The sequence below is a fragment of the Amphiura filiformis genome, chromosome 7 (assembly GCF_039555335.1).
Source record: "Amphiura filiformis chromosome 7, Afil_fr2py, whole genome shotgun sequence".
Classification (NCBI taxonomy): domain Eukaryota; kingdom Metazoa; phylum Echinodermata; class Ophiuroidea; order Amphilepidida; family Amphiuridae; genus Amphiura; species Amphiura filiformis.
In genome coordinates, this window is record NC_092634.1 from 60,255,340 (window position 1) to 60,269,797 (window position 14,458).

General features: G+C 37.3%; 1 protein-coding gene across 1 annotated transcript; it reads left to right on the plus strand.

Moving 5' to 3' along the window:
- The first annotated feature begins 1,382 nt into the window (after positions 1-1,382).
- On the plus strand, positions 1,383-7,511 carry LOC140157414 (uncharacterized). Its single transcript, XM_072180601.1, has 4 exons — positions 1,383-1,494; positions 5,404-5,512; positions 6,080-6,259; positions 6,819-7,511. The coding sequence occupies exons 2-4, from the start codon at positions 5,443-5,445 to the stop codon at positions 7,298-7,300; spliced, it is 732 nt and encodes a 243-aa protein (XP_072036702.1). The 5' UTR covers positions 1,383-1,494; positions 5,404-5,442; the 3' UTR covers positions 7,301-7,511.
- The last annotated feature ends 6,947 nt before the right edge of the window (positions 7,512-14,458 follow it).

The following is a 14,458-nucleotide window of genomic DNA, read 5'->3' on the forward strand; positions in this document are numbered from 1 at the left end:
TTAATTTATTGACACAAAGATACTAAATATTTAGACATGTTTACCATGATTTATATAACTAGGGCACCTGCAGCTGCGAGGGCACTGTAGCTGTACGTGAGAGCACATATGACCCCATATGACCTGTGACCCTAGATGAACTTGGCTTGATGACCTTTGATGACCTAAGCCCGATTGGACAAAGTTTGAAATTTGACCCCTCCGTAATGACCTTTGACCTTGGTTGACCTCAATTTTCTTTTGCGCATTATATTCCCCTCGTATCAAGGACTCTACCCACCAAGTTTGAGCCCGATAGGATAAAGTTTGAAAATTTGACCCCCTCCGTAATGACCTTTGACCTCGTTTGACCTCAATTTTATTTCGGGCATATATTCCCCTTGTATCAAGGATTCCACCCACCAAGTTTGAGCCCGATCGGACAAAGTTTAAAATTTGACCCGTCCGTAATGACATTTGACCTCGGTTGACCTCGTTTTTATTTTGGGCATATATTCACCTCGTATCAAGGATTCCACCTACCAAGTTTGGGCCCGATTGGACAAAGTTGAAATTTTGACCTTTGACCTTGACCTCCGATGACCTTTCAAACTACCCCCATAAACGTGGAATGCCCGATATCTATCTATATCCGAAATATCAGATCCATGCGTCGAAACACGGCGAAGAGTTGAAGTTCCTGGAGAGAATACAAAACCTTTAGTGTACGTCATTGTCCATGTTTATGTAAATTATGCAAATGAGCTTAACGGTCTCCAATTCCCTATCTCTACCCTAGCACTTGCATAATCTAGTCCGCTCGGGCTGTGGCAGGTTAGGTACATGTTCCAGGTTATGGTTATGATTATGGTTATGGTTATGATTATGGTTATGGTTATGGTTATGGTTATGGTTATGGTTATGGTTATGGTTATGGTTATGGTTATGTGGTTATGGTTATGGTTAAGGTTATGGTAAGGTTTGTGTTAGGGTTAAGTCGGACGGACTAGATACTGCAACGGTGACCGCTTATATATTTACACCAGGGGAGAAGTGGGAGTTTTGACAAAATCTTCGTATTCCCCTTGTTTTCCCATTCCCCCCTCATGGTTTAAGCAAAAAAATTCGGATATCACCGTAAAACTTCCACTCCCCTGGCGTAAATACGATTCCTACCCCCAATTATTTTATGAGTATCGATATGTTCTAGGAAACTGATTGTGCTACATTATTACTGTGTAATTGAGTAGATCTATGTACTTTGGAGTTCATTTATTTATGACAAAACAAAATCATCCGGTAATTTTTGTTGGGATACCCTGTATGTCGTTAGGGCAATGGCGCACGTTATTTTCTTTGTCTTCTTTGCACGATTTTCCGGGTCGGTGAACAATATCTGCCATTAACTTGAACTAGCCACACGTACAGGTGAATTTGTCTGTGATAGTAAGGGTTGACACTGATCATCAAAATGCGCCATTTTAACACGGAAGTTTGAACACTTCAGACATTAAGGTAAGATATTTAGATCAAGCTACTGATTATTGTAAATCAAAAAAATATTTGCACGAATCTACAAATGTACAATTTGGGCTATTACCTCCATGCGACTGAAATGGCTAACTGCTTAACACACTACTCAGTGAGGCCTAGTTCATAATTTGCAAACCGTGCAAAGTGGTAGGGTTATAGAAATTATGAAGACCTAATTAGAAGACCTAATAGATCAATATCCATGATTTGATGTATGTACACGGCCAATTTATGCATGCTTGTTACTAAATAATAATAATAATAATGATAATAATAATAATAATAATAATGATAATAATAATAATAATAATAACACTACTACTACTACTACTACTACTACTACTACTACTACTACTACTACTACTACTACTACTACTACTACTACTACTACTACTACTACTACTACTACTACTACTACTAATAATAATAATAATAATAATAATAATAATAATAATAATAATAATAATAATAATAATAATAATAATAATAGTTCTGTTCATTAGTCAAGGGCATTTTAATGAATTTTATTATTTGGGGAATTTTCAAGTATGTATAGCATTTGTCACTGATCACATACCAATTCCATTGGTAATCGCGTCACACACAATAGGTAGTATTACTTCCTTATTTCGGTACGTGCTTCTTTCTCACTGCTTGGATTCATTTGACAACAACAATCCGTTTTACGTTTTACTGTTTTTATACAGGGTTGAGTTGAAATGATAGTTGGCAGTATCTCAATCCTTAAAAATTGCACGATGTGATGGACTGGTAGTGTTGTTTTATGAAAGTTTTATGAATGAACCTTTTTTAGTTTACAAAACTAGATCATTTCATATTTGAAAATTATTCTATACAATACATGAAAGTGGTTTTCATTTGAATAAAGTAGCTTAAGGGATCTGGAATGAGCGTTTTGAGCGTTTCGACAGTATTTTTTGTGGGACATGAGAGCACATCAGACATATCGAATTGCATTCTGAATACCGTAATGTCTTTCTGATATCAAATAATTTTCATTTTTTGAAATTCACGATATAATACAAATTTTATGACAAATTATTAAAATTTGATATTTTTTACATTTTTGATATATAACAGTCCTCGAAGTAAATTGTATAAATCTAATGATATATTCTTAAAGTGTATGTAGCTGGGAGGAAAGGCCGACGATCAATTGAAAATTTTGACCTTTCATAGATAGGATATGGATTTTCTTCCCCAAAAGACCTAATTTTTTGGGTGTTTTTGGAAACAAATCCATATGTTCAATACGAAAGGTCAAAATTTTAAATTGATCGTCGGCTTTTCATCCCACCTACATACACTTTAAGTATAAATCATTAGTTATAAATTATTTGATATCAGAAGGACATTCTTCGTATTCAGAATGCAATTCGATATATCTGATGTGCTCTAATGTCCCACAATAAATACTGTCCAAACGTTCATACCCCATCCCATAAAGCATCGTATATCAAAGAAATTTAACAAATCATATTTTATTATTGGAAATCAAGCTGCTTTGATATTATATTTATATTTATAGCGTGTAGATCATAATACTATAGGCAATCCCCGCGCATGCCAGACACTATGCAAGAATTACAGATCATTCCAATAAGTTGATTAACTTTGTTCCATACGTGCTGTGCTGTTCCATTATGGTGCTGTGCAATAATTATGAGCCCCTGGGATGTAAGCGTGCCAAAAAGATTGCCCACCCCTCTTGCCTGCCAAATACCCCCCTTTGCACATGCCAAATTTTTGTATTTGCCAATCTTACATGGTCCAGATATATAAATTTCGAGCGAATTGAGAAGGAAAATTTGCACATTTCCGTTTATATTGTTTCTGTAAGCCTATATATAGAGTTTTATTTAAAGGGCACCTGTGCCAAAAAACAACCACCTTATTATACCCCCCCCCCCGATTTCTACCCTCCACAGAGCTCATAATATTATTATTGCACAGCCCCTAATGTTAGAAGGAAATCTCATTTAGTGCTGAATAGTGGTGTTCGTCGGACCACATATCTTTGTTAAATTCTCTCTACAGAGGGGGCTTTTAACGACTTTTACCGCCGATTTTGCCTAATGCGCTACTCAGCATATCGCATAAAGTATTTAACCGTTATTTATACCGTAAACGTTCGCCTAATGGCGCTATGGGCTCCCTTGACATAAGTGGAATTTTAGGCACAACCTAACCAGAGGAGGGAGCTCTCTATTTTGCACATGAAATTTACCCAAGGCAAAGGAGCCCAGGTACGTCATTAGGCGAACGTTTACGGTATTATTGTATAAATCGATATTATGAAAAACATTGAATTCTTTCATTTCGGATGTAATTTTATCCAGTTTTTTTTTAAACTTCAAAGCAATTCACTTTGTTTGGCAATTATGATTTTGAATTTCCAAATCATACACATACGCACAAACATCTCCAGTACATTTTACTAGTAATGTTTAAACGCCCAAAACGCATTGCGCATTATACGCATACTATTCAAAATCCGATACGTGTGCGAACACAGTACGCGTATATGACAAACAAGTGTGCTTACGCACAAACATGCGTAGTACATAATTAGCCTCTCGTTATAAAAGGTCAGCAGACCTTGCTCGTCCTTCAACATGTTTGAGGGGAGTATGCCGATTTAATTTGGTTACGTAAGGTATCCTTTCAAAGCAAACACTATGGACCACAAGAGCCTCGTCCAATGGCACAGTCCAATAACCTCAATTACATAATCATAGTGCAAAATTTGACCTCAAGTTGCAGAGTATGAGTTTTTGTACCCAAATCTTCAAAGGTCATTCAATGAATGTACACATGTATTGGGGTATAAGAACTTCCCCTGATAGATGAGAATGTTGTGGATCTTAATGAAATGAACTGGGAATTGTTTCATTGTAAAAGTTATAATGTTGTCCTCGAGAGAGACAGTTATATATGCTTCGCTATGCATCTGTGTGTTAAAACAGGCTACCATTGCAAAATATTATGAAGCGAGAAAAACGTGCGTCTGGTTGTACATAACACGCGGGCAAGACAGGCAAAACAATAATGTAACATTAATGTTTCACATTCCTTCCCCCTCCATATCAATGTTTAAGCAAACACTTGACTAAACGTCATTTAATTTGAAGGTTACTACTTGTTTATAAAGAATGCAAATGAAGTGCTCAAACCTAAACATTTTCCTAACACCCCATCCCTCCCCCTCCCCCTTCCCCACCAATCAATGTTGGGTTCTATTAGGCTCCCGTGACCAAACAAATTAGGATTCAAAATTGCAGAGTCCGAACACGGAGGCTGATCATAAGACCCAAATCAACATTGTTACGGGGGAGGAGGGGGTCGAATATGGTGCGTGGTCCTCAAGTGTCCCAAGACTAGTTTCCGTACTTTGCGTTTTGTTTACAATTTCCTTTCCGATGGTAATGACATTAAAAAAAAATGACAGTGATTCGTCGTCATCATTAACATTATCACCATCATCATCATCATTATCATCACCATCATCACCATAATCATCATCATCACTACCATTGTCAAAGGAATACATTTCTTAAATCACGTTTTTAAACTTCGAGCCTAGTTTGCCACCAAAAATATCAACTACCAGATAAGGCTCAAATAAAAATAAAGTGAACTATTTACAGTCCATTTAAAAACAAATTTGTTTTAGATAATGATTTGGAAATTCAAAATCATATTTCCAACACAAAGTGAATTTCTTTGAAGTTTAAAAAAAAAAAGTGGATTTAATTACATCCGAAATGAAAGAATTCGGTGTTGAAAAAAGAACGACGATTTGAATGCAATTATCTTTAAATTTCATTATTCATGTTATTGAAGTTTAATCTCCTTTGCCATATCATGCAGGTTGAACTAATATACAAGTTTGCAACTGATGGTGTCAAAATGGCTAGCAACTATGACAATACGATGCAGACACCAATAGGTGTAGTGCAGCAACACGAGAACCAGGAAGGTAAGTTATCGGCAGCTTTTATCGAACGCAAATTTTAATGTAATGCAGTAATATGAGAACCAGCAAGTTTTTCGGTATCGTTGTCCGGAATCGTTGCAGCAAATGCAGCACTGCAGCAGGCGGTAGTGTAAAATACTAAATCAATACTACGCCGGAGTATAATAGCTCATACATGCAGCCAATAGTCGTCGTGAACGCATCGCATCAAGTACGGAATAATTACTATAAGCCCTCTCCCGTCCATATATAATCCGTGGAGTAGGTTCAGCTATTCGCCGTACTCGGGTACGACCAAGACAGAAACAGCTTTGCTATGTAAAATAACAATAACACCGCCCTCTGTAGTCAACATGATACAAAGGGACGCGGACGGTATATAGTTTATTGCTATTCATCATTATGCGGTAATCCATTTGTAGTTTCAAAGTGTATTGAAGTAAGGAGATTCATTATTAAGATCTTCATTACTTTTGTCGAAATTCCCTAGTTCAAGGCACTTCGTCATTGTTTCAAAGCCTTTTATAAATTGCTAAAGATTCCTTAATTTCAACTTCGTGTTATTGACAGATCAAGTTGCAGTTGGGAGTTCATCTCCAACGACTCTCATGCCAGCATCTATTCATGGCGAGAAGGTCAGCGTGATAGAACAGCAGACGATTGTCAAAGGAGACCAGAAGATCCTGCAAGTTTCAGGAGACAGTTATCAAGCACAAAATATGAATGTGTTTGTTGGGGATAAAGGAAAAGGTAAGGACGAAACAAACATCATTTCACCAGATGACGCTTTGTAAATTGTACCTAAATCTTTACTATTATTGAAAGCAAATGAAGCAAAAAGCAGCGATGGTGCAAGTTTTCTTTTGGGCTGGTGGTTTATATGTGGTAGTAACACAATTATTCTTAAGTTTGTGCAAGTATTAAGATATTGATTAAATTCACGATCTGACATTATGTGTCCTGTAAGATTGCCGTCCTGGAGATCCGTTAGCAGCGTTGTGATTGAAAGGCACTATACGAGACATTAGGTTATTGCGATGTTGTTCAAACGTTGTTTATCAAACACCATTGTCTCCTCAACATTCCATCTAAATACAAAATAGTGTAGGTGAAATTTAACGTAAGTTCTTTGAATATATTTGACCTCTAAATGTGACGAGCTGGGGTTAAGAATGGCTTTGCGGTCGCCAGTCAAAAGCTATTCACAGGACGTGAGATTCTTGTATAGCTGAATCATATTATTCTCTAATCATCCTTTTTTATAGCTCTTAATGTTTAGGTTCTTTCACATATTTTATTCCCGGTGCAGGAAGTCCTGTATTCAATTTAGAAATGGTGAGAATGCAATTAATGGAAGAATACCGTGAAACCAAGGGCAAAGTACCGCTGCTACCTGGTATGCCAGAAGAGTTTGCCAACATGGAGGACATCTTTGTCGACCTGGAAATCATCGAAGATGACAAGAAACCATCTGGAGTCATATGTAAAGTACTTAACTCGTACGGTGATCTTGTATGTATTAAAAGAAAGAGCGGAAGATGTGAAACAGACAAATCAGTGAAACGCATCCTAGTAAGGGGGAAGCCAGGGATTGGAAAGTCAACCACGATATCCAAACTAGCATATGATTGGGCATGTAATAAACAAAGCTCGCCTATGTCAAAGTTTGACTTAGTGTTTGTTATCACAGTGAATGAGATTGATACCGACACAGATTTGATAGGTGTCATTCAAGATCAGTTACTACCTAAGATTTCAAGACAGAGTCTTGAAGAATTTCTTCCAAGCTAATGCTACTTCAGTGGCCATTTTGTTTGATGGATACGACGAGGCTACTAGCCATTTTGACCAGTGTAAAGATATTAGAAACGTGTTGTGCAGCAAATGGTTGGCTGGAGCGTGTGTAATTGTGACCACCCGGTCCAATCAAGTAGGCAAATTTTGTCAACAATATGGTCCATATCTTCAAGTTGAAATAAAAGGTTTCTCATTGAATGCTCAAAGAAAGTATGTGAATAAGTTCCTACGATTTAGGAAAACAGACGATGACGATGGTGTTGAAGACCACGAAGATGATAATCATGATGGGGATGATGATGATGATGATGATGATGATGATGATATGATGATGGTGATGATGATGGTAAATATGATGATGGTGATGATGATGATGGTAGTGGTGGATTATGATGGTGGTGATGATGAGGGTGGGTGAAGGTGATGATGATGATGGTGGTGGTGGTAGTGGTGGTGGTGGTGGTAAAGCCTTTCTAGATAGGATTAATGATTCACGATCACTTCGTGAACTCGCGACCATTCCCATCATTTTATCCATGTTGTGTTTGCTTTGGACAACAGACGCAAAACTACCTATCAGTACCACAACACTCTACAAAGATGTGCTCATGCACCTAGCAAAACATAAACACACAAAATATACAGCAGATGCGCTTGATGAGTCCATTATTCATGATTGGATTAACAGCGTGTTATCCCATATTGGCGAAATAGCTATCATAGGATTGTTTGATGATAGATTAGTATTTAAAGCGACTGAATTTGAGAAACAGCATCTTGAAGATGCTTGTGAGTTGGGTGTAATGGTCAAAGAAAGAAAGCGATCTGGTGCTAACTTCACGATTAATACAACATTTTTACACAAAACATTTCAAGAAATGTGCGCGGCTTTACACATGGCAAAGTTATTCGATAGAGATAGGAGTCATTCCAGAGGTATTTAGGACGGATTACAAATGTAGAAACCGTTTTCGAATGGAGATATTTTTAAGGTTTGCTTGTGGGCTGAGTGTTAATGCAGCTGAGGACATCCTGCAGCATGTTGTACAACTAATGCATACTATGTATAAGCAGCAAAGGAGGCATACCTTGGGAATCATGAGCAGGTTTTATCGTGGTATTTATCAAAATGAGTATCAACAAATCCCTCTTTTTCTACTCTATGAGGCTGAAATGAATTCACAAACAGAAAGATGTCCTAATCTACATGCGTCCATGAAACCTCTGTATAATTGTGTACTTACCGGGAACCCTATGTTTACATCGAAAGAGTTCATTCAAGTACTGAATCGCTATATAAATACACAAGGATATACCTGGTTAGATGATATTGCCATAAATGAAATACGCCTGGATTCGTATGCAGAGATTGTAGACACGTACTTCCCATCAATAGCAGAGTTTCTTTGTTCTATGTCCACTGTATCCGCTGTGCGCATTTATGCTGTGCAACAGATTGGTCAATTTGAATTGGCACCATTTCTTGATCTGCTCATGGAACGACAGTTTGCTCCTACCTCACTTTCAGAATTGTATTTTCAAGGGATTTGTTTTGAAGCTAAGTCCTTTTGTTTGTTTCTATCATCTTTGTCTTGTCTTGCAAAACTGGACGTTCACAACATATCAATAAAAAGTGAGTATTCTGGTGATATGTCACCGCTGTTGTTACGAGAGTTACTAATAATAGATTCAAGGAACATGACTGTTGATGATGAGAAGGAGGGATACTTGTTTTCTTCACCAAATATATTTTACAAGTTGTTTTCTTTCCTTCCCTCTAACTAAACTGAAGGTGGTGGACGCACGCATACGTGGTGTGCTGTCTGGTGGCATTTCGTTCCCAGCTCTGCAGGAACTACACATTGAAGGGTCCCATCCTTATAGTGTTGGTAGAGCAATACTTAGTAGCCTTTTACATGAAGCTGACTTATTTGAGTCACAAAATCTGAATCAATCTCATGAGAGTCAAGAAGCGATTCCTGCCAAACCTTGTTTACCATTGGAATCAATATATATCAAAAATATTGAGTTTGATGATGCGTGCAAATTAGGTAAGGCAATGAAATACATGTCCCATTTAAGACGGTTAGCTTTACCAGGTGGATTTATGAACCCAAATGAATGGGCGAATGCGTTCGACAGGTTTGCTGAAGCATTGCAGAATATGCAGAGATGCAAATGTAAGACCATGGGTGATTCTGATAAAAAGTTAGACACAGAGCGTGTTTGCGGTGTACAGATTGAAGAGCTAGATTTAACAGGAAATAGAATAGGTCACTCAATGAGAAACTTTGTCCGTGTCTATAGATGTATGCCACACCTGAAATGTTTGAAATTAAAGGGCTGCTATAGCTATTCCGATGACACCGCACGTTTTGGACCTGATCAGTACGTGATTCTATTCAATGGATTCATTGAGGCAGGCAAACGAACCAACCGCGAATTACCACTAGAAGTCTTGGACCTATCAAGGAATAGGTTAGGTGATTCAGTGAGTAAACTTGCCCAAGCCTACATGTACATGGCGCATCTTAAATCACTAAGATTATTGGAATCGGATATGCGTCCATCCCAGTATGTTGTTTTATTCGAGTCTTTCATTGCAGCAGCAGGCAAGATGAAGGAATCGGGATTACCTTTAGAAGTCTTGGACATATCACACAACACATTAGGAGATTCAGTGGGTACTCTTGCTGATGCGTTCATGTGCATGACGCGTTTGCGATCACTAGCAATTGAGTATTCGGGGCTATCAAGTCCTTCTCAGTGGGTTGTATTATTTGATGCATTCATAGCAGGAGGCAAGGCAAGTCAATGTGGTTTAGTTCTAGAAGTCTTGAACCTATCAAACAGTATGATAGGTGATTCTGTGGGTAAGCTTGCTCAAGCATATACCTACATGCCTCGTCTGAAGTCACTTGACTTAGGGTATGCCAATTTGAATCCATCCCAATGTGCTGTGTTATTTGATGGGTTTATTACAGCGGGTAAACTGTTAGCACAACGAGAAACCACAGGTAGCCATACGCTTACTAATACACAACGTCCATCATCTTGTGGTTTGAAGATGGAAAGATTGATGTTAAATGGAAATGGAAATTACGAATCCGTTGACAAGTTATGTGAGGCAATCGGATACATGTCTAATCTGAAGCGCCTATATTTTAGTCCTTATAAGACATATAGGCTGACACAAGATCGATTAGAAATGATACAAACTGTTCTTGAACAAACAAATTCTAACTATAGAAAAGGAGAATTGGACTTAAAAATATACTAATGTAAATAATAGATAGGGTTGAGACACGTGCTAGATTTAATTTCACTTGACTAAAAGTCATGATACCAGTCATGAATCCATCCCAATGTGCTGTGATGTTAGGTCGCAGAAAGGTGGTATCCCTCTCACAAGAAAAAGAAATCATATCGGTTTTCTTTTTCAAAATATACATAATATATTTATATTGGGCTAGGTCTATGTTTCTTGTATAACGTTGAAACAAGTGAACAGTCTTTGCCAAAATTCCCTTGCCAGCCAGTGTTGGCGTTTCAAATAATTACGTGAAATGATGCTGATTTCCTTATGTAGTGCAATATTTATATTTTTGTTTTTATTTTCTACGTATCACATTTTACCTTTCTCTGTGACTGATCTATATGTAATTTGAATATTACTCGTGTCACAAAAATGATGTATTATAAAATAATTTGTTATAACAAACTAAAAGCAGAGTGGCGTAAAATGATTTCTTTCTAATAATAAGTGATATATCAGAGATACATGGCATTTTATCCTGTAGAAGGTTTTAATATAAAGTTTACTGTGACCGTTTTTTTAATGACATCGTATATTTTAAGCTGATTCCACCCGATGGTACTAAATACGCAAGTAGATGTCAATATGTGCATGGGACATCGCACAGTGTCATCGCCCCGATATCTTCATGGCAGAAATCGCCATGGTAGGTTGAATCCACAGCCACGCATGGCCGTTTTGTTCCGATCTGTTTAATAGTTTTGAGATTCATCCGACTAAGGCTATTGACAATAGCCCAGTGACTGACCTCTCTGTGTGTGCGTGAGCATGGTATGCGCCATGAGGTCATCTGCTTTTAGACTGCCTCAACGAGTGGCCTACACTGCGCTATAGTTCGGCACATATAAAATCAGAATTTTTGTCAGTTTTTGAGTTCAATACGCACGGTTCTTTCGCAATACGCAAGCTAACGACTATAATATCCTTTCAACACATATATTCAAGTACAAGGAAAAAAATATGGCTTCTTTAGAATAAAAAAAATACGGATATATTCGTCATTTTCTACCCCAGTATCCAAAGATTTATCGTCTGAATATCAAATCGTGCATAGCACATTCACATGTATCGATCCCGGGTATTGATTTTAGTGTCTCTGCTGTACCAAGTAATTATTAACCAGGCGATGACGGTGTGCATCGTGGAAATGTTAAAATTGTAATTCCTAATTATGATTTTTGCATAAAAATAACTATGATTTTAATCGGTGTATAATCAGTGTATAATGAACTGACTTTGGGACTCTTATGGCATGTAGGGAGCAGCCCAATAGATCGATGACGTCATATAAATTCGTTTAGGGGTGGGCTAAACATGTTTCCTTTGCTCTTGAAAAACATGACGGTACAACATTTGCAAAAGCAGCTTTTTTGTTACCACTGGCAGCGAGTAAAGACTAACTGACTAATTCCAGTATCTATCAACAGTAATGTTTAAAATCTAGATGTAAAATGTGTTGAGTAAAACTCGTGTTTTTTGATGAATAAGGAATGGTTCTCATTACTGTGTTATTATATATTTTCCTTTAGTATGTGTTACACTGTACTTTGTTGTAATTATTATATGTATTCGTATAAAGTTAATGTATTTAATTTTTGATATATCTGTAATGCATTGGTTTAGCTCTGAGCCAAAGTTTAAAAACAGACTGCGTTTTTATAGCATACCGTAAACGTTCGCCTAATGGCGCTTTGGAGTTCATGGAAATGAGAGAGCGCCATCCCTGTAAAAGCCGACTATTATCACTGATCATTAAGGGTACGTGTAGTTAAAGGGTGAAACCTATCGACACATACAATTATGAACAAGATCGAACAAACTTGTTCATGATAATGCGGTAATCATTCACCTGATACGTTGTGGCCCAGTGAGCAGAGCATTAGACTATAGTGCGAGGCTAAAGAGAACTTGTGGAGAAGATTGATGGTTCGAATCTCATGCAGTAATTTCTGACACATTATGATGCCTGTCAATGTTTTTTTTCTGATTTGAGGAAATTTTATTCTCTATTTTCTTGATTTTATCTTTAACATTGTTTATATAATTTTATTATTTTATCTTGTATGTGTCTTTTTTCATGATTCTTTGTTTTTATCGTTTCATTTTAGAGTAACTCAATCCATTCAATCAAATGTTGAACCTATTTGATTGTATAGGCATGTGTGTGAGACGAACTGTCGCGTGCGACAAGTCTTTCAATTCACGCGAGTGTCCTTGCCTATGCATCAGTGGTCATAAGAGGTATATCATTTTATTCGAAAGGGGGGGTCCCAAATATACGGGGTCATAAAGTCTTGGAAAGAATAATAGGAGGGGGTCATAAAATGTTTTATGACCAAAATGTAAGGAGTCACACGATGACCACAGAAAGTGTGTTATTTTATTCAAAAAGACTGATTTCAATACAATTTTGGGGTTTGGGATCATAAAATTTTTGTTGCCGATATAGGGGGTGCGCAATTTTATTGACGCAAACTTTTTGTAAATTTGGGACCCCCCTTCCGAAAAAAATGATAGCCCTCTAAGAGGATTCAAAAGATAACCTCTGCCCCAATAATCCATAGCTATATTTGTTTTAAACTGTTCCACGGAGGGTGTATCATAATACGCTCAGTCTTCAAATGATACATGTATAAATAAAATTTGAATGAGTGAACGAACAAAATCATACAACGACCAACTGAATAGAGGCTGTGCATATGACGTATCATCCCGTAAATATGGCGGACTACTCAAATGCATTCAACAAAAGCATGATTGCATCTACCGCGACAGTTCGTCTCACACACCTAACAAAATGCACTACGATCAAATAGGTTGATGACAACATTTGATTGAATGGACTGCACTGCGCCATGATTACGGGGAAGAAACCGGTTCAAATCCTTTGTTTGGAACCAATCGATAAACGCAAGGCCTTTAGATAGCTATCATTGAATACTGGCTAGGATTCCACAACACAATGAGAACATGTTATAAGTTGCTTTGGAAGGCACACAATACCCCAATGGCTTTCCATATTATGTGCACTCAACAACTATTCAGTATCGAAGCCCGGTATCGAAGTTACGTAATGTTACTATGTCAACGGGATCACGCGCTTAAGTAATGAACCACGATCGAAACAATCAGTACACAAAAAGCCATACCAAAATAGCGTGATCGTAATGATCGCCATACAAACAGTGCTTGGTTCCGATACCATCACGGAGTTACGTAACTACTTTGTGGTCTGATAGTTATATGATCAATGGTCTGATCTACTTGGGTTCGATCCTTTTAAGAAAAGAAAAAATAGCTGATCATTTATAATGCATAAATGAATAAAGTAATGTAGTTACACAATTTGAAACATTGAGGCCGTTCTATTTTTCAAAGGTCATTTAACTGTTAAATGTAGTGGAATATATCACGCATTGATAGGTAGCAGGTGGAGCAAATTTTGTCAGCGGTTTTTGTTGCCGTTTGTTAAAATAAGAAAATTAAAATTGAATTTAAAAAATTTAAAATATTCGTTCGTAAAATGGGGACAAAATCCAAAAACATTTCTTGACCCTTCTTCACATAAAAGTGGGGGCAGAAATCAAGATTCGAACAAGTACCATTCACCATTCAAGGCGCACCCTCTACCGACTGAGCTAACGGGTCAGATAATAGAAGGGTGTAATTTTGAACTGAAGAATATTAAAAAATATGAAGAAATTACAATGTTATCAAAAGATTTACCAAATTGAGTTAGGTATAACGTATGAATCGATTTACAAATTAAGTCCAATGGCACTTTGAGAAAGAATACCTGAAGAAACCCCAAAACATTTGCTGCTAGCAACTAACCT